The sequence below is a fragment of the Opisthorchis viverrini genome, assembly GCF_000715545.1.
Source record: "Opisthorchis viverrini unplaced genomic scaffold opera_v5_15, whole genome shotgun sequence".
In the NCBI taxonomy this organism is placed as follows: domain Eukaryota; kingdom Metazoa; phylum Platyhelminthes; class Trematoda; order Opisthorchiida; family Opisthorchiidae; genus Opisthorchis; species Opisthorchis viverrini.
In genome coordinates this window covers 2,904,587-2,926,078 of record NW_008751671.1, presented here as the reverse complement: position 1 = coordinate 2,926,078, position 21,492 = coordinate 2,904,587, and the positions used below count along the sequence as shown (strand labels likewise).

General features: G+C 44.7%; 1 protein-coding gene across 1 annotated transcript; it reads right to left on the bottom strand.

The window, feature by feature from the left end:
- Nucleotides 1-417: 417 nt before the first annotated feature.
- On the bottom strand, nt 418-19,216 carry T265_01432 (hypothetical protein; the record flags this gene model as incomplete). Its single annotated transcript, XM_009165458.1, has 15 exons — nt 418-517; nt 3,710-3,855; nt 5,927-6,236; nt 7,946-8,008; nt 9,560-9,706; nt 10,778-10,881; nt 10,920-11,012; nt 13,735-13,832; nt 13,872-13,975; nt 14,010-14,097; nt 15,749-15,874; nt 15,923-16,019; nt 18,742-18,839; nt 18,879-18,982; nt 19,017-19,216. 15 exons carry the CDS (start codon nt 19,214-19,216, stop codon nt 418-420), a joined length of 1,878 nt encoding a protein of 625 aa, XP_009163722.1.
- Nucleotides 19,217-21,492: the final 2,276 nt, after the last annotated feature.

Sequence of the window (21,492 nt, the reverse complement as noted above, 5' to 3'; positions counted from 1 at the left end):
GGCGAACATTAGCTAGGCATTCCGGCTAGGGAATTACGCCATGAGCACCACTGAGATCGAATGCGTGCCACACCCAGCAAAGTTCCCAAACATATGCAAGCAAGAACACGAGTTCCAGTTAGGAATACGTAAGCGTTCCACAACACTGACAGTAATCGCCTTCATCGCTTGGAACAAAAGCATGCTTTCTTAATTGGACTGTAGTTCACGTTCCAAACACTTTAACCTGATAAGCTTAATCCGCTGCTAAAACGATACTGCTTGCTTACCAAGTGCCCTCTTACGCATTACTTGGTGCGTACTCGCTGCGACCAGCTAACTCCTGCTAAGCTACGGAAGCATTAGGGATCAAATTTTGTAGACGTGCAAGGCGCACGAATCAGAAGGGGCAAGCCTAATTATAGAGTTAGATCGCTTTTACGGCTTCTCTGTGTATGCAGAGTGAGATTCATCGAAGTCCACTTCTAACGCCACAAATGGTGTTGGTCGGTGGACGCTGCACGAACGTTGACTCCATCTGTAATAGTACAATCACTGCTAATGCAGTTGCTAACATATGTGAAGCAACCAACAAAACCAAGATCGTCATTCTGAAGCTTCAGAGGTAAAAGAGGATAGGGATTACACTTTACACAGGGGAACCACCCGTGGCTCCTACCGGGAACACTATTTTCGAAAGCAGATGACTCATTTCCATTTTGTTTATCCAATCAGGTAGCAGTACAATGAAAAACGATAGTGCATATATTTTGTCTGAATAGCACCTTTATTTCCTCAGCACTAGATGTTATAGTTGAAGAGGAATTGAAGCTGTTGCACCTCCCAGTAAATATCCACGCAAAGTACTTTACAGGGCTCTGGTAAGTGATGGTCAATAAACGTTGCCTTGAGCGTTCAGGTTCACACCGAAAGACATTTCAGTATCATAGCAGACAACACGGGTAACGTTAACGATTGGACTAGATACTCTCAACAGCGCGCGGCGGTTCGTTATCCCTCTACTAATTCTGGTAGCGATACGAGCGACTCAGGCCCATCATGGAACAGAACCGACCAGGACACACGTGAGTGTGACGCTAAAATGATTCTGGTTTAGGTAAAACTACACAGATAAGCGCTAAAAAGTCGGGGTCCCACGACTTGTCATAATGGGAATTGGAAGATTTATTTATGTAGGCCGCTAAGCCGGTCAACATCTGGAGGTAAGAAGTCCCACAAAAAGGAGAACTGACCGGAAATTCAGCAGTCGACCGCTAGAAACGACCATAACGCGACCCAACAATGGTCTACTGCTGATACCGAGTAGTTTGTTTTATAAGAGAAGTAGTCCAGCGCGGGTCCACGAAACCTCCTCCATAGACTTGCCGTCGCGAATAGACAGCAAAGACCGGAAAAAACTACAGTACGAACTGTTATGTAGGATGCTTGGATCCGGCGACTATATCCCTAATCCGTAATTTTTGAGTTCCGCAATTTTCATTCTGGTCAAGATAAAATCTAACGTGACGTTTGAAGTAGACAGGTAACGCCTCCTGAGGGGCTGGATCGTCAACTTCTTGTACACTACAGCAAAGTGTTGGAATTAAGCGGACTAGTCCGACGGTCTTGATCTTTGCCTCCAACTTAAAATTTGATCTCTCCCTAACAACTGACTATCAGCCTGCAGGAGTACAGATATATACAGATATACACAATAAAAGCATATGAAGAATAATGACAGGTGCATCAGGCATCGACAATCCGTCTGCAGCCAAGCGGTGCACTCAGAGTACATCAAAATGTATAGGTAACTGGAAGGAATCCGGGCTCGCAAGAACCAACGCGCTAGAGAGCCCAATTAATATGCAGAAAGGAGGAAATTCAAACACATCAGTAAGGAGGTTTATAGTCTACTTCACAAGCAGCCGCATTCCAGTAAAGTGAAAAGCAGTTGCCTGCTGCAAGAACAGTAATCGCAACAGCGGATAGATAATTACTGCCAAATAATTTGGTGACTCGCCCCATATATTGTGCGATTAACTCAGTTCGGTTTATCCCGTGAACATGCGGACCTTTACATAAGTCATGAAACTGAGCTTTCCCAAATCGATAAAGGACAACTGACAGAAAAGACTCAGTTCTTTTTGCAAAATCATCCCAAAAGTAAGACGAACAATGATTCTGAACCTGTATTTTCATCTTGGAAAATTGACCGTTCAGCTGTAGCACCCTTCCGGTGCCTAGCTGCCATGCCACCCGAAGGTTGCACGAGGGCTGGGATACTGCCGGGTTGCCCAAGCCTAGACAGGGGAAGTCAAGAGGCAGAGATCGGGTTCGAACCACGGACCTCCCGGTCAGTAAATTCGCGCTCCAACCACTTCGTCCAACTCGCCCCCATCTTGGAGAAGGTACTTCTGAATCCTTTGGATCATTAATCGTTTATCCAAAGACTGGTGTACACCGGGTTAGGTGACGTCTACTGCGTTATACACATTATGTACGTATAAGTTTATCGCCGTGTTGGCGAGCGACAAGGTAAATGAAGATCGGAAAGCAATTAAGTTTGTGGGGTACACAGGACCGACAATTTTAAACGAAAATCAGACAGTTCAAGAATCCTTTTCCCGTCTAGATTGGCTTCATTTACAGGATGAAATCCAGACCTGAATCACATTCTAGCATCAATATGCTGTTCACCCCCATGTTTTAGGTAACTCTTTCTCGTAATTCATTCGTTGCAATGTATAAGCATCAAACACCTGGTCATACATGATGAACTTCGAACGAACGGCGCTGGTTTCAGTTCTAGTGGTCGGAAACGTCCGGAGAATTCCGGAAAAGTCTAGGAAGACGAAAGCCTTCCATTTGGAGCAATATACGACCGAAGCCGTCTGTGTGCGCGCCTAGGGTACCCTTGGGTGCGACGACCCCCGAAAACCAGATAAAAAGGACAGGTGATGGGTAAGCATGTACAAGAGGTAATCACAAGTTGTTCAAGTGAATCGAATCTTCAGTGCATCCGTTATCCATACATCGGCTGTGCATACCTAGAAAGCAGAAAATAAAGACAGTGTTGAGTTGTGCTGGATAAAGAACGCAGCTGATAAAACTGTAACAGAGGAGCGCTCACCCAAACACCCATTTTACTAGTTATCAGGTGCACCATCACCTACGACGTGGTACCGTTTCGGGAAGCTACCTAAGCCTACGTTCTCCGTTATTAGTGTCATAGACAACATCAACCGAAAACAGGGGTTTCGTAACCAGTGAGAAAAACAAAAGAGTGGGAGGGAAATAGGAATCTAATACCAACCTATCAAAAGCAGTTCAACATGCCTAGCACACTGAGGACTTAAGTAAGCAGCCTAGATGGAAACACCACATAAACCGACTGATAGCTCTGTCTTTCGGTGAATTCAGCCAAGCAAACGGAAGATAACTGAATGTGCGCTGAGGGTATCGCCTCGATTGACTGCATAACGTTTGCAAGCCAATTACCAAGCTCAGTGAATAGATCAACAGCTACCTGATCTACCACCACTAAAGGAAGGGTCACGCAAATACAATCATTGAAGACACTCAGGATTGTCGTTTTGTTTACAAGTTTATTGCACTCCACTTCCGAGTAATGTGAGTTTGTTCAGCTTCTCAATGAGAATAAGTGCTGCACAACCGCTTTCTTAGCAGTCATTTTCGACTGTAGTGTTAACCTGAAAACGGAGCCACTTACTTAGCGGGCAAATTGAGTGGAACCAGACAAACTGCTGCCTCGACAGGTCTGCGTGGTTCCCATTTACCAAGCCGGTGTTCCTGACCCAAAGCAACAGCTAGGAAGCGACGATCCGCACTGAATGCCAGCGAGTTTACGAAGCCACTCTGGAAAAAGAAAATTAGAAAGGAGGGCACCAGTTGAACTAAGAGGACAATAAGGGGGTTTTCAAAGGAATAGCTTACGTGGACTAGGGAGTGTAGTTTGACGAGAAAATGATGCACCAGGGGGCTGATTAAACAAAGAATATACACATGCATGGATGGCCTCGGGTGTTCAGCCCCTATACCAACCTACGGGGCCTATCGAACTCACTAGCTAGCTAGCACCTGACACCACCCAATGATACACAACCCAAAGAGACGCGTGTTAATTTCCACAAAATTCGCTTTCAGATCAACAGCTTGGATGTCAGAAACTTGCTTTCAACGAACCCATAAATTGTACTTCTTTCCACATTTAAGCGCGATCAGAAACTGTTTTGGCCATCCGCAGCTGGAAGAAGATAGAAAGCATAACTCGTCCGAGAACTTCCTCAGAAGCGCTTTTGAGGCCATAGGCTCACGAGGACAGAAGCTGGGAAGGGAGTCATGGACCCCCACCCGGAGCTGACACCTGAGTATCGTGTTAAGCGGCGACATGTAATGGTGATTGACACTGAAGAAACGAATCACTGCATTAGAAAACTCCGACCAGGATTTTCTAGTGAAGAGGAGGAAGCTGCAAACGTCCTCGTCAGAATTGACTTCATATATAAATGAACCAACTCTGAATTGCAATTTCATGTGTTAATGGGATCCCAGGTCGTTTCTTAGAGATGATCACTCATCGGTTGGCTACATGGAGAGGTGCCGGTATATTGGTAAACGTCTTCTATCGGAGTCCGCAAAACCGCAGCACCAGTTGGATTGGGTGAATCCGCTGACAATCCCAGTTACACCATAATTGCGGACTTCAAAGTGCCTAATATGAACTGGAGTAAACCATCGGATAGTTAAGCCATCAGTAACACACGGGTTCTGTTATTCCTCGTGGCATAAAAGTGCCGAGTTGTTCAGAATACTCGCCAACTCTCTGGATGCCTACTTGGGTGACAAGCATCACGCGTTAAGGTGTTATCAACTGAGGCTGATGACAACCTGCGTCTAGCTAGAAACATCAGGAGAGTGGGTGCCTTGATACCCAATGTTTGGCGCACAAAACTTCCGAGGTTGATCAGCGCGATGGAATAAGTTTAATGGGATGTGCCAAGCGAAGCTCTCGGTGCAGTTTGGGTCATTTCCAGCCACACGTTCAAACTCTGCAAAAGATTTGTGCTGAAGACAAAGGCAGCAGCCACGATTTGAACGCGCCTTGGATGTAAAGAGAAATGGAAACATGTCTACGAGTGAGACATCGAGCGTGTCATATTTGTCAAAAGGATGGTACGTCAGGTGACTGTGAAAGACAGCGGAAAACTCATAAACAGTGCAAACTGAAGAAAACTAAGCGACGTGCTTATGAACCTCGCTTAGTCGAACACACCAAGGAACAGCCTAATAGGATGTGCTCTAAAACCAGTCGGGGACTATGGAAAGCCGATTATCTTCACTGAGGGAGAAGCTGAGTCACGTTATGGAAGACAAGTTAGACCGAGAAAAATTCCTTGCTATGTTGCTTCGGATATCTGGCGCCAGAGTCACTCATCTAATGAGCAGACGCTGACGGGCGCAACTGCACGGTGTCCGGACCTACTCAGACTCTGTAATACCTGCACAAACGGAAGGCCCGTGGGCCTTCTGTTTTGTCCGCTGATACTGTACCACCAGGTAACCACTTTGACCCTAGTCCTTGCCGCTGTTTTCAAATGGGTAATGTGAATGGGCTTTCCATCAGAGTGGAAGGAAACCACTATGTAACCGTTCTACCACAGTCATCGTACGTGTGCAAGGTTTGAGAAACTGGACGGATTTGATACGACGAAATTACCTGTGTAAACTACTGCCCAGATCCCTAATGAATTGATAACAAATCGGAGAAACCAAGTAAAACTAAACGATAGAGGCCAGCTCAAACACCCTCGCGCGAAGTCAATCCAAACCTATGTGCACGTTGGTGGTTGACAGCCTTTGAGCATCCTGTTAGCGAATAGCGTATCCTCTCTAGAGCTTTCCGTAAGGCTGAACTTCAAACACATACCAGCGATAAACTGCAACCTGTAAGCCGCTCCAGCTTGACCTGTGTACGTTGCTGCTGTCTTTCTTGATTGTTGTTTGTTTCTACCTGATCTGATGGGCGAACAAATCGCCAAAATTGGATGTGACCGGTGGACGACCCTGAGGCGATCAAGTCTGTACCGGCAAGACCGGTTACGGCGGAAACCCAGTTGGCTATGGGGCGGCGGAACTCAGATTGGCCAGGTAACGGATCCAGTAGTTTCGGCTCCGGATGTGCCGGTGATATAGAGGACACCGGACTTCCTCGGCTCGCGTGCCAAATGTATAAGTGACTGAAAATAAAACAGTGGGGAAATATCCAGTGGTGCTAGGGGCCAAAGCGAATGACACATCGTGACGCAATTTGTGTGAAGAGCAAAGTCAAGTTAACTTTAATTATATTTATGAGCAAGCACCATATTTACCATTGTAGACTGTCTTGCTACATAAATTATTCTAGCAAATTTTGACTGCTTTTGAAAACCAACAGATAAGAAGCGCACTATTTTCAACGAATGTAGAGGCTAGGATACATATGGTTGTTTGGTCGATCCATACGGCTTCTGCAGTGGTATTCACTGACTGCTAAGTCACTTTTAGATCCATCAATTCATAACAGAGTACGCAAAATATTTAGAAAAGACTGACAGGGAATTCGTAGGGCTATTGTTGTACGCTAAGTGTTGCACTGAAAAACAAAAGACAGCTACTCGAAAATGGTTGACTACGAATGCTCAGACAGTTTCAACCGTTCGGGGCGCAAACATGGAGACAAATGGCATTGACCGAAATGGGCTATGTTCAGATGAATACGGTGAGTGATCGGTAACGGATCAGGAAAGAAGTGAGCACTTTATCGATTCCGCATAGGATCAATGGGATTGTGGCACACCTCCAACAAACGAGAGCTAACATCGCAGAGACCAGGAGAAAACCTCTGTGATGGTAGCAGCCTTTAGACAGAATTAAATTGGGGCTTACTAAGAAGAAATGATTAGGTTTCTTCGCACTTATGATCTGCTGCACGCAACCGATGTCACTTGCTCTAGGTTACTGTACGCAAAGAGAGGGCATCCAGGGGACGAGGATATGAAAGCTGTCAACGGATTGAGGTGCATCTCTGTTCATTTGAGAGCAATTCGGGGCATAGACTCTTCCTTATAATTCCGGCGACATGAGTCAACAGAAAACTGCACCGTACTCCCTCATTTTAATAATGTCATGCACCTGTGGTTTTAGTAATAACCAAGCTGAAGGTACATCACTGTCACTTGCTTGTTGTCATGCCACTCCGACCTTTTTGTTCGTAGGGAGAAGCGACTGTTGTATTGATCAACCACAACAAACACTCGAGCAGAATCAAAAGTGAAAGTAAAAGTGTTGGACCAGTGACCAAGCTTATTTTCACTTCGAACTTCCTAACGCGACACTACTTGTCTAGAATACATTTGAAAACGTTGAGCAAATATGTGAATGTGAGCAGCGGGGATCGAAAGTCATTATGAATGCCGTAAAAATAAGTACGTACCAGATATGAACAGACAGGAATCTAAAACAAGACCTTAAAACTAATTCAGCGGACGTCTTGGCGTGCGTCCCGCATGATAATTTCAGTTATGTCTCAGAGGAACACAAAGGGTGAGACTAAACAGTTTCGCTTTCAAATGATTAGTCTGGGTAGCTGCTTGTGCCACTCCGATACATCCAAAAATGAAAATACGCTAAACCAGGCAAGAGTACGTTGCATTCCTTGCAAGATGAGTAAGTCTGGCAGAATACCTCAGAGTTACTGGACAGATTGTCTTTTTCTTGGATGTATCTACCATTCCTCACCACAAAATGACTATTGAACCGGGAAGCAACTTCTCCGAGGAAAATCTCCCAGATAGGGTCAGCTGTGTGCACTGAACAACATTTCGGAGGAATAGAGCCCCCTCAAAATATCATTAGCTAACCACTACCTTCCAGTGTAACTACTACTACTGTTACTACTCCTGCTTACTTTGTTGCCGATCCGCCAATGAAAACGTCGTCAGTTACAGCGTAGACGCATTCAATCGCGGTCCTGTATGAAACAAATTGCAGGAAAATAAAGGATAAATTCAAAACACACGGTAAAAGATCGGGTGGCAAATACTGCTGATGCTGCAGCCGCAGTACTAGAAAGACAAACAGGTGGAAAAGCAACACTTGAGGCAAATACACCCTGACAAATAGACCGGCAGAGTTATCGACTCGTCAGTGTTGTAGGACTGAATACGTTTTGTTTGCCAATCGTTATGTAAAGAACATCCCCTTCGTCTCTTCAGGACCTGGCTTTGAACTGGGCAATTCCGAATAAACAGTTTTCTGCAGCCATGATGACGCAAACCAGTAAGAACCCAACATTGTGTGTGGCGGGGAGGATACAGTCAAATATAGTAATAATGATAGTAAAAATAATTATTTTTCAGCTGCAACACCCATTCGGTGTCTAGATGCTATGAAACCCGAAAGAAGCGGGCAAATAGTGCACTACAATATGTATCTTATCCTCCCAAAGTACCCTTGAGTGACGTTGATCAATTTTGCTACTGCTCCGTCCTGTCCTGCATTTTTGGCAAATTGGTTCTTTTGCTTGTAATTTTCCATTAGATCAACAACAACTTATTCCGCAGGTGTTCAGCTTTTGGTCCTCGTTGACTCAAAATAAAACTATGTGGAAAAGAATACACTTCATAACGTATGGAAGTTTTGCGCCCAGTGGTATGTCAGGCCCAAAGTGGGGCTGTTGTTACTTGATGCGGTTACTGTCTGCATGTAGTTGAGCCAAACGCACGTATGACACCATGCTACGTTGCCAACACTACTATGGGAATGCCAAGTACCACCCGACCTTTTGTTCGGAATCGCTCCTGCGAACCCTGCGCAGCCAAGCGTGGTCTACAAAGCTGAAAAATGATGGACCATCGGCAAGAGAGGTCAGAATATTATTCGGACCAGAGCATGATCTCATCAAATCAGCCCTTAGTCTTGGTTAAGGGGACAGTTATTTAGCAGGAAAATATACCTGTATTGTGGAGTGATGACTTGCAAGCACTGAAGCGCCCAGTGGGGGCTAGCACGATGTCCTGATCGGAAAATACATCGAGTGATCGGCACTCATAGTGACCTCGACAGCTGTGGGGAGTAGTTTTATGGCAGCAGTCGAAACAGCGGTATCGGATCTTTTCTACTGTTTGACATTAAAATACCAACCTAGCATGGCTGTTCCCTTACGAGCAGCCTACGACACTTGCTGTGTAGACAGTCAATGGTGATGTTTGTTATAACGTAGTGTGATAGAAAACATATTTGGGCCCTCACAAGCATTTGGAAAGTGATAGGTTACTCGTCATTTACAGAAGCCTCAAAAAACATCAGTCTACACAACACTGCGTTATTTGTCCCTAGAATCAAGTCACAGTACCGCAGCACCGTCACCTCTAACATTATATGTGCGCATTATTTTCAAACACCAGAAGTGCGTGCCCTCAACTTCCCCTGATTGACCAATCGGCACAACAGTGCTAGTCTGTTACCACGGAATTTGGTAAAATCGGAGCCAGAGAACTGGGTCAGTCTGATACCCACTTACTCGATGGGGTTTTTTGTGGTATACTGGACACATACTTCTTCCGCTACCTTCCAAACACAGACCCCGGGACCACCGAAGCCTGAACAAGAAACACATCTCTCAGTTGATAGGCCGCAGAGGCCTAAAACTTCAATGTTGGTCCGCGCACTGAAGAGGAAAAGTTTATACGGTAGATCAGATTTTGCAACCGGCAAGTACAGAAATATATGTGAAGAGCATTTATGCAAAAGGAAGGTTACCAGATAAAAGAATTTTCTATCTGTGAAGTCAGTTACGGATGTATAAACTTCTAAATAAACTGATCGAACTAGGAAGATGTGCAGAAATGTTGGATGTATAAACCCGAAGCGATGGGAGGTGAGGTGAAGTCTGCTAGTGAAGTTTATATTGGCCACGGCGTTAATCATCATCTCGCACGGGGCGAGATGGACCAAGTGATTAGAGCGCGAATTTACTGACTGGAAGGTCCGTGGTTTGAACCACACCTCTGCCTCTCGACTTCCCCTGTCTAGGCTTGGACAACCTGACAGTATCTCAGCCCTCGTGCCTCCTTCGTGTGGCATGGCACCTAGGCACCGAAAGGGTGCTACAACCGAACGATTTTTTATACGCACTATTCACGGTTTAGTGGACCATAAGGGAGTGATATTCAGTCGTTCAGCTGTAACACACTTTCCGCGACTGGCTGCCATGACACCAGAACGAAGCACAAGAACTGAGATACTGCTAGGCAGCCCAAACCCAGACAAGAGCAGTCGAGAAGTTGGGGTAGTGTTCGAACCAGAGACCATCGAGTCAGTAGATTCGCCCTTTTACCACTTAGTTGTCTCGAACCTCAAGGAAACGTATACAGTGAAACCGAGCTGCAGTGGGAAATGGGCCATTTAGGTAGCTGTCACCAAGGTTATGTCGAGCAAGTCAGTGCGCTGAGGAAGTAACATAACACAATAGTCAACAAGAATTCAAGTAAACAGGTGTGGGAATGTTCGCCAACACGCAACCTGATAGAGTAGACTTTGCTGATCCAAGGCTTGCATCCAGTAACATCAGGAAAGCACCTAACGCTTACTATGACTGACCAATGGTGCGAACCCTTTGTGGGGGCGACTCCTACCTACGGCCAATTGTGATCGTTATTCATTGAACTGTGGCAACAAGTTTATAACAACGGGTAAAAAATGCAGGTTGATACAGGCAAACCCACTTGTCTCAACTCACCCCTGATCTTGTAGTACTTCAGTGAGAGGCATATTCCAGACACAAACGCGTCCGGAACAATCCGCCGTGAACAACATGTGAGAGTTACGTCTGAAAGAAACAGACTGTAGACGTGTTCGAAATAACAGTGAAAGCTACTTACTGTAACAGCGGCTCGGTGTCTCTTCAGCTTAGTTCGGACTGTCATTTGTTCGGGGTCCCAAACAATCACAGTCTCGTCCATACTGGAGGTAGCCTGAAAGTGCATGGATGCGGAAAAGTCGAGAAAGGGATTTCAACTAATGACGGATGAGAACTTGTGAAGGGAAACCTTCATAGAACTAAAAAGGGATGCTGCAGGATTCGGTCAGCTAAGTCCTACATGCAAAAAAGTGTGTTTTTCATCGCGTTGATCAAACTCGGCGACTCAGCATGAAGAAGCCAGCCTTGGACACTCTGAAAAGTGGTGCCATGAGGATGCAGCGCTTGATTTCGATTAGCTATATATGTATGGTTTACCGGACAAGCATCTCGCTGTGCTCACCACATTATGGGAACATATGTATGCTAGAGTTATACCAGTTATCGACAACAATAGACCAGCGAAAAATGCTGTTGTTTAACTGATGTTGAAAACGTAACTCTCTACGGCGCGGTGTGAAGTCCTCTTTGAAGGGACATGTAGATAAAAGACATGCTGGGACCAACCTCTGTGGACGGTAAATACGTCTGATGCGCGTAAATAAAATGAGTAACCGAATTACAGCTTTAAAATTAGGGATACTGTCTAGTCTATGTTGGCTTACAGTACACTAAATTAAATGTATAAATGCGCGAACTTCCAACTTAAAATATGTATGTGCAAACAGCTCATACGATTGTGTGCGCTAGATGACCAAAGTCCGTTGTGGTTAAAGCATGTTCTGCCTACGAGGAATATCGCCGTAGCGTTGTCATTGGACCGAAAACTAGCAAAGCATATCGAATAGGTTCAAGTAAGCAACGCTGTCGATCTGCTTATGTGCTCAATCTTCAAGATCAAAGCACGTATATATGAAAGGAGTATATGGTCATGGTAACCCAGCGAGATGCATAAGGGAAGTTTACGAGCTGTAGTGAAATCACATGGAAAGTCTACTACCTGGTGAAATGGAACACAAGTGAAAAGATTAAGCATCAGCAGAATATTTAATCTTAGTACAAAACGATATATAGTTCCGATTGCTTAGATAGTGTAAGGGGTTTCTGACACGATCGGACAAACAGATCCCATGAAATGGACTGGAAATACCCCCTTACCACGCCTCTGGCTAAGCGGAATGCATCTTTGTTTTTGAAGCCCACATAGATGTGTTTAGATCCAATGGTTTTTGATTGGTTATGTATGGTTGGAATCATACAGCAAAGCTCGCTAAAATTTCCTATCTGTTCGTTGATATCAAGATCGTTGTTCTTTCAAAATTACGGAAGAAGTGACTTGATTTTATCTGCATATGCAATCTCCCGCAAAATATATCTCATTCCCTGTATAGCCCGACAAGTGAGATCTTCCGTCTGATCTGGTTGTTTGAAAACATCGCCTACTAGCAATGAGGCGAGCCAAATTGAGCATTCCAACATGTAGTGCGTCCAAAGCCTCGGTTCTACATGTCGTGCATCAGGCCACTTGAAGCTGCTGTGTAACACACATTGACGGAAGAGACCGAACTTGGGTAAAGATGTTTGAAAGTAGGTGTCTGGCTGCTAGAGATAGTTGACTGATCAGTCGATCAAATCAAGGCAAGGGCGAGCTTAGAAACACGCGTAATTGCAAAGCATATCCAAGTCACTCGTTCCCAGAATGACTTTACTTTTATTTCGAAATGCTAGTTTTAAAGTGCTAGCTTTGAGGAAGAACATATTAACTTATTACTGTCGAGAGAGTTCATGCGTCATGAGCTTGTCTGGACGACGAAATAATCGTCTAAGTTAGCATACCTCGAACAAACCTCTCCCTAAAATACGAGCGACGAGGAGGCAACCTTCACTCTACAGCTCTTGATTCCCCGCAACCCCCCTCAATTATGCAGATCATGACTATATCAGATCGAAAACCGCTCAAATGTCTTGTCTATTCTCTCTAACTTCCAGGTTTTAGCAGCCGGAACCAAAGTGTCCTTGGCAAATGGCTTACAGTTGATCAACAAAACAACCCGGCTGGTTTCAGTCGTTCAGTGGGTAAACTATAAAAATTCAACCGCCAAAGCGAAGCAGTCACCCAATGAATCATCGAAAAGTTCGAGTAATACTTCAGTGAAAATAGTTTTCAATCCTTCCCCGGTTTGGAATATATGATATAAGGAAATGGTTTGTGTAAATCAGTCTTACACGTGAGAAAACAGTCAACGCAACCAACATAACTGTGCTCGGAATAACTAACTGCCTAAAATGCACATTTAACCAGCAGACGCGTTGTGCGTTGTGTTCGGTAGTGCTGACGATCCTGTCAGCTTTAGTGGTCTGCAAAGAATTCTGGCTATTAGACATGCGCTGTAGTGGCATAATGCTGAAAAAGTCATTAAGGACAAGTACCAGAGTACTGTTAGCAAAAGATATTCGCAAAGATGCAAAGTAACAAATCATGCGACAATTTTTTTTAAAATCTGCTTACGAGATATTTGCTGTCGCTTGAGATGGCAATTGAAAGTATAGGACCAGTGTGATAAGCGTATGATGCACCGCGCTTTCCACCTCGAATGACAGCTGTCTTCTGATATGTATCTAGATTCCCTTGTAAAATCGAGGGAAGAATGAGCAAAGCGCCAAAATATACATTTCATAACGTTTGAATCTTTCCCGCCTGTGAAGGCGTATTTCCCATCATCCGAAATACAGACGCACGAAACTGCTCTTTTGTGACCCAAAAGGAATATTATCCGCTCGGGATCTGGTGGTGATAGCTAATCAGAAATTAAAATGTACTTCAGGAGTTTACCAACCTTATGGGCTAAAGTAACAAGTAACCGTCCTTTCTCGAGCAAAGCCTCCTCTCTCAATCGGAGTGAGAAGGCGCTGAGCTCCTCTTCATCAGAACCAACTAAAAACAAAGGAGGAATAACAAAGAATGCCAGCTTACTTTGTTCACGGGCTTTTTGAATAGCCTTTCTAGTCAGTCGGATGTGTTTTTCATGTGCACTTTCCAATTCATCGGTGACACTATGTTCGGATTCATCTTCAGACCTACATACGCGTGTAAACAAATTAATCGACATACGACATAATCTCATCGCTGTCTGAAGGAATTTCTTCTGTAACATTCTTCTTTTTTTGGGAGTACAAAGTTAGATTGAACAACACCCAACCTGTAGTTTCGATGTCCGTTTGGCCTTCATTGTCGGTATCTATCAAAATATGGTAGTCGACGAATAAAATCCGGTGATGGAAAAGGGCTGCGGACGAAGAGTGGTCGTGCATGAGTGAGGGAGTGGCAGTAATACGAAAAGCAGCCGTTTGTATGCGGGTTCAAGAAGCCGGTAAGATACTTCAAAAACACCAAATTCCAAACATTATATCAAACTAGGAATCTGTGCCAAACTGCACACGGACGACCCGAAGGTTATCCATTGCTCCACTGTCATTGTTTTTATTAGAACTGTGGGGCTCAGTCTACTTATCCTTCCTGAATTCATACTGAAAAAGCAATTATTCTTTTTTAGACAGAGCATCTACTGGACGAATAACAATAAGTCCCTCCTGCGGTGTTTAAAATTGGTTTCGCTTTTGTCCCTTGTGAAATTTCTGGTAGTTTTTTCGTTGGTTTGCCGTCGATTTACCGTGTATTCCCACCCATATATTGCGTTGTTGTAAGAATCGCGCAACATGCCCGGAAGAACCCTTTCCTGGTTAACATGATCCTCACATATTCTCAGCCTATTAAATCTGGTCCACTGACATTTGCCATTAAGCCTGTCGCCCGGAAACTCACTTCTACTTTCCTAGTGCGGCAACTTTGAAAAAAATTTGAGACCGCTAATATGGAGGCTGAATATCGTATCCTACGGGCAAGAATTCCTGATAACTGCAGTAATAACTGAGGCATTCGACCTCTCCGTTTCTCCGATCGGCAAGCATACCCTGCCTCTAGTGGACATTATGCTGCGCGGTGAACATTGGGCACGTAATGCCTCTGGTGGTAAACTGCAATTGGCTGGCGAGGTTGACTGCTCCATAAGCTTCACTAACTCGACGGCACAAGCCACGCGCTACCTGGGGTCATGCCCAAAATTGATCTCATATGGCTGAATTGGATTGACAAGCCGAATCTGCTGGATGAGCCAATTAACTCTATTTACAACCTCATGCACGCAGTACCCGGAGGTGTCCTTGAACTCATTCTGCGAAGCGTTCACTCGGGGTCTTCCTACAACACCATGCATCTATATTCGCCGACGAGCTTAGACGGCTCACAAAAGCAAGAACCAGGAACTGGGCCCCCTACAGAAGGCTGGTGTTCTCCAACAGAATAGCTACTCTGCATGAGCCGCACCGATCGCGTTGATAAAGCTAACGTGACCATCCGGTTGTGTTCAGGCTTCACCACCGGTTTCAATGCTGCATTGACTACCCACCAGTACCATCTGCCTCGTCCCAACGACTTGTTCGTGAAAGTGAACAGGAGTAGTGTTTCGCGAAGATTGCCTCGGCCGATGCTTGCCTCCAGGTTTAAGTCGAGGAATGTCAAAATCCTGGCCCAACTATTCGTGAACAATGTTCCTTGTTCAATATTCGTTATCAGTGTCTCAAGATTACCAAAAGGGATACTGAGGATTTCATCACCCATGCCGGTGTAGTCAACAGAGAATGCGAGCGCTTTCAGCTCAGCTCCATGGCCGAGAATCAGTTCAAGTGTCTTATCTTCGTGGCTGGTCTTCAATCGCCACATGATGCAGATATTCGGACCCGGCTACTCAACAGAAGTGAACAAAATCCAGAGTTGACGCTTCAGAAACTTACCACCAAATGCCAGCGTCCAATCAATCTCAAGGCTGATGCTGCTATCATTGGACATTCTGGAGAGGCATATTCCAGACACAAACGCGTCCGGAACAATCCGCCGTGAACAACATGTGAGAGTTACGTCTGAAAGAAACAGACTGTAGACGTGTTCGAAATAACAGTGAAAGCTACTTACTGTAACAGCGGCTCGGTGTCTCTTCAGCTTAGTTCGGACTGTCATTTGTTCGGGGTCCCAAACAATCACAGTCTCGTCCATACTGGAGGTAGCCTGAAAGTGCATGGATGCGGAAAAGTCGAGAAAGGGATTTCAACTAATGACGGATGAGAACTTGTGAAGGGAAACCTTCATAGAACTAAAAAGGGATGCTGCAGGATTCGGTCAGCTAAGTCCTACATGCAAAAAAGTGTGTTTTTCATCGCGTTGATCAAACTCGGCGACTCAGCATGAAGAAGCCAGCCTTGGACACTCTGAAAAGTGGTGCCATGAGGATGCAGCGCTTGATTTCGATTAGCTATATATGTATGGTTTACCGGACAAGCATCTCGCTGTGCTCACCACATTATGGGAACATATGTATGCTAGAGTTATACCAGTTATCGACAACAATAGACCAGCGAAAAATGCTGTTGTTTAACTGATGTTGAAAACGTAACTCTCTACGGCGCGGTGTGAAGTCCTCTTTGAAGGGACATGTAGATAAAAGACATGCTGGGACCAACCTCTGTGGACGGTAAATACGTCTGATGCGCGTAAATAAAATGAGTAACCGAATTACAGCTTTAAAATTAGGGATACTGTCTAGTCTATGTTGGCTTACAGTACACTAAATTAAATGTATAAATGCGCGAACTTCCAACTTAAAATATGTATGTGCAAACAGCTCATACGATTGTGTGCGCTAGATGACCAAAGTCCGTTGTGGTTAAAGCATGTTCTGCCTACGAGGAATATCGCCGTAGCGTTGTCATTGGACCGAAAACTAGCAAAGCATATCGAATAGGTTCAAGTAAGCAACGCTGTCGATCTGCTTATGTGCTCAATCTTCAAGATCAAAGCACGTATATATGAAAGGAGTATATGGTCATGGTAACCCAGCGAGATGCATAAGGGAAGTTTACGAGCTGTAGTGAAATCACATGGAAAGTCTACTACCTGGTGAAATGGAACACAAGTGAAAAGATTAAGCATCAGCAGAATATTTAATCTTAGTACAAAACGATATATAGTTCCGATTGCTTAGATAGTGTAAGGGGTTTCTGACACGATCGGACAAACAGATCCCATGAAATGGACTGGAAATACCCCCTTACCACGCCTCTGGCTAAGCGGAATGCATCTTTGTTTTTGAAGCCCACATAGATGTGTTTAGATCCAATGGTTTTTGATTGGTTATGTATGGTTGGAATCATACAGCAAAGCTCGCTAAAATTTCCTATCTGTTCGTTGATATCAAGATCGTTGTTCTTTCAAAATTACGGAAGAAGTGACTTGATTTTATCTGCATATGCAATCTCCCGCAAAATATATCTCATTCCCTGTATAGCCCGACAAGTGAGATCTTCCGTCTGATCTGGTTGTTTGAAAACATCGCCTACTAGCAATGAGGCGAGCCAAATTGAGCATTCCAACATGTAGTGCGTCCAAAGCCTCGGTTCTACATGTCGTGCATCAGGCCACTTGAAGCTGCTGTGTAACACACATTGACGGAAGAGACCGAACTTGGGTAAAGATGTTTGAAAGTAGGTGTCTGGCTGCTAGAGATAGTTGACTGATCAGTCGATCAAATCAAGGCAAGGGCGAGCTTAGAAACACGCGTAATTGCAAAGCATATCCAAGTCACTCGTTCCCAGAATGACTTTACTTTTATTTCGAAATGCTAGTTTTAAAGTGCTAGCTTTGAGGAAGAACATATTAACTTATTACTGTCGAGAGAGTTCATGCGTCATGAGCTTGTCTGGACGACGAAATAATCGTCTAAGTTAGCATACCTCGAACAAACCTCTCCCTAAAATACGAGCGACGAGGAGGCAACCTTCACTCTACAGCTCTTGATTCCCCGCAACCCCCCTCAATTATGCAGATCATGACTATATCAGATCGAAAACCGCTCAAATGTCTTGTCTATTCTCTCTAACTTCCAGGTTTTAGCAGCCGGAACCAAAGTGTCCTTGGCAAATGGCTTACAGTTGATCAACAAAACAACCCGGCTGGTTTCAGTCGTTCAGTGGGTAAACTATAAAAATTCAACCGCCAAAGCGAAGCAGTCACCCAATGAATCATCGAAAAGTTCGAGTAATACTTCAGTGAAAATAGTTTTCAATCCTTCCCCGGTTTGGAATATATGATATAAGGAAATGGTTTGTGTAAATCAGTCTTACACGTGAGAAAACAGTCAACGCAACCAACATAACTGTGCTCGGAATAACTAACTGCCTAAAATGCACATTTAACCAGCAGACGCGTTGTGCGTTGTGTTCGGTAGTGCTGACGATCCTGTCAGCTTTAGTGGTCTGCAAAGAATTCTGGCTATTAGACATGCGCTGTAGTGGCATAATGCTGAAAAAGTCATTAAGGACAAGTACCAGAGTACTGTTAGCAAAAGATATTCGCAAAGATGCAAAGTAACAAATCATGCGACAATTTTTTTTAAAATCTGCTTACGAGATATTTGCTGTCGCTTGAGATGGCAATTGAAAGTATAGGACCAGTGTGATAAGCGTATGATGCACCGCGCTTTCCACCTCGAATGACAGCTGTCTTCTGATATGTATCTAGATTCCCTTGTAAAATCGAGGGAAGAATGAGCAAAGCGCCAAAATATACATTTCATAACGTTTGAATCTTTCCCGCCTGTGAAGGCGTATTTCCCATCATCCGAAATACAGACGCACGAAACTGCTCTTTTGTGACCCAAAAGGAATATTATCCGCTCGGGATCTGGTGGTGATAGCTAATCAGAAATTAAAATGTACTTCAGGAGTTTACCAACCTTATGGGCTAAAGTAACAAGTAACCGTCCTTTCTCGAGCAAAGCCTCCTCTCTCAATCGGAGTGAGAAGGCGCTGAGCTCCTCTTCATCAGAACCAACTAAAAACAAAGGAGGAATAACAAAGAATGCCAGCTTACTTTGTTCACGGGCTTTTTGAATAGCCTTTCTAGTCAGTCGGATGTGTTTTTCATGTGCACTTTCCAATTCATCGGTGACACTATGTTCGGATTCATCTTCAGACCTACATACGCGTGTAAACAAATTAATCGACATACGACATAATCTCATCGCTGTCTGAAGGAATTTCTTCTGTAACATTCTTCTTTTTTTGGGAGTACAAAGTTAGATTGAACAACACCCAACCTGTAGTTTCGATGTCCGTTTGGCCTTCATTGTCGGTATCTATCAAAATATGGTAGTCGACGAATAAAATCCGGTGATGGAAAAGGGCTGCGGACGAAGAGTGGTCGTGCATGAGTGAGGGAGTGGCAGTAATACGAAAAGCAGCCGTTTGTATGCGGGTTCAAGAAGCCGGTAAGATACTTCAAAAACACCAAATTCCAAACATTATATCAAACTAGGAATCTGTGCCAAACTGCACACGGACGACCCGAAGGTTATCCATTGCTCCACTGTCATTGTTTTTATTAGAACTGTGGGGCTCAGTCTACTTATCCTTCCTGAATTCATACTGAAAAAGCAATTATTCTTTTTTAGACAGAGCATCTACTGGACGAATAACAATAAGTCCCTCCTGCGGTGTTTAAAATTGGTTTCGCTTTTGTCCCTTGTGAAATTTCTGGTAGTTTTTTCGTTGGTTTGCCGTCGATTTACCGTGTATTCCCACCCATATATTGCGTTGTTGTAAGAATCGCGCAACATGCCCGGAAGAACCCTTTCCTGGTTAACATGATCCTCACATATTCTCAGCCTATTAAATCTGGTCCACTGACATTTGCCATTAAGCCTGTCGCCCGGAAACTCACTTCTACTTTCCTAGTGCGGCAACTTTGAAAAAAATTTGAGACCGCTAATATGGAGGCTGAATATCGTATCCTACGGGCAAGAATTCCTGATAACTGCAGTAATAACTGAGGCATTCGACCTCTCCGTTTCTCCGATCGGCAAGCATACCCTGCCTCTAGTGGACATTATGCTGCGCGGTGAACATTGGGCACGTAATGCCTCTGGTGGTAAACTGCAATTGGCTGGCGAGGTTGACTGCTCCATAAGCTTCACTAACTCGACGGCACAAGCCACGCGCTACCTGGGGTCATGCCCAAAATTGATCTCATATGGCTGAATTGGATTGACAAGCCGAATCTGCTGGATGAGCCAATTAACTCTATTTACAACCTCATGCACGCAGTACCCGGAGGTGTCCTTGAACTCATTCTGCGAAGCGTTCACTCGGGGTCTTCCTACAACACCATGCATCTATATTCGCCGACGAGCTTAGACGGCTCACAAAAGCAAGAACCAGGAACTGGGCCCCCTACAGAAGGCTGGTGTTCTCCAACAGAATAGCTACTCTGCATGAGCCGCACCGATCGCGTTGATAAAGCTAACGTGACCATCCGGTTGTGTTCAGGCTTCACCACCGGTTTCAATGCTGCATTGACTACCCACCAGTACCATCTGCCTCGTCCCAACGACTTGTTCGTGAAAGTGAACAGGAGTAGTGTTTCGCGAAGATTGCCTCGGCCGATGCTTGCCTCCAGGTTTAAGTCGAGGAATGTCAAAATCCTGGCCCAACTATTCGTGAACAATGTTCCTTGTTCAATATTCGTTATCAGTGTCTCAAGATTACCAAAAGGGATACTGAGGATTTCATCACCCATGCCGGTGTAGTCAACAGAGAATGCGAGCGCTTTCAGCTCAGCTCCATGGCCGAGAATCAGTTCAAGTGTCTTATCTTCGTGGCTGGTCTTCAATCGCCACATGATGCAGATATTCGGACCCGGCTACTCAACAGAAGTGAACAAAATCCAGAGTTGACGCTTCAGAAACTTACCACCAAATGCCAGCGTCCAATCAATCTCAAGGCTGATGCTGCTATCATTGGACATTCTGAATTCTCTCAGCCGGATATGGTATGCAAAGTAACTCCCAAAAGGCAGTCAAATTCCAAACGAAATCCAAGAAAACCGCCCACACCTTGTTGGTTTTGTGAAGAGTGGCACTATTCACGCCACTGTCCCTACCGGAACCACAGGTGCAGTGCTCTCGAAACTGTCCCTACCGGAACCACAGGTGCAGTGATTGCTCTCGAAAGGGTCACAAAGAAGAAAATTGCAGAGACAACTTCAGAAGCTCGAGCAAACACCGACCCGACAAAAGGACGCAGGCAGAGGCCATAACCACCATATTCTGGATGAAATCACTCGGTCGACGCAAATTCGTCACATTATGTATCAAAGGCACACCAGTTACCCTCCAACTGGATACAGGTTCTGCACTCACTCTGATTTCAAAACGAACCTGAGATATAATTGGAAGGCCGCCAGTGGAACCCACAAAGTGCACCCTTCGTGATGCATGTGGTGGGAACCTCAAACTGACTGGTAAGTTTAACTGTCCCCTAACGTTCAAGGGGAATTAACTCAATGGTACACGCAACCTCACGAACTATACAGGCCTTGATCTTTTGGGCCTGGGGTGGATTAATGAGCTTCAACTCTTGTATCAACCCCTCAATGCCGTTTGTAACGAAACAACTGCAAATGGCTCTGATACGTTCAAAACAACATC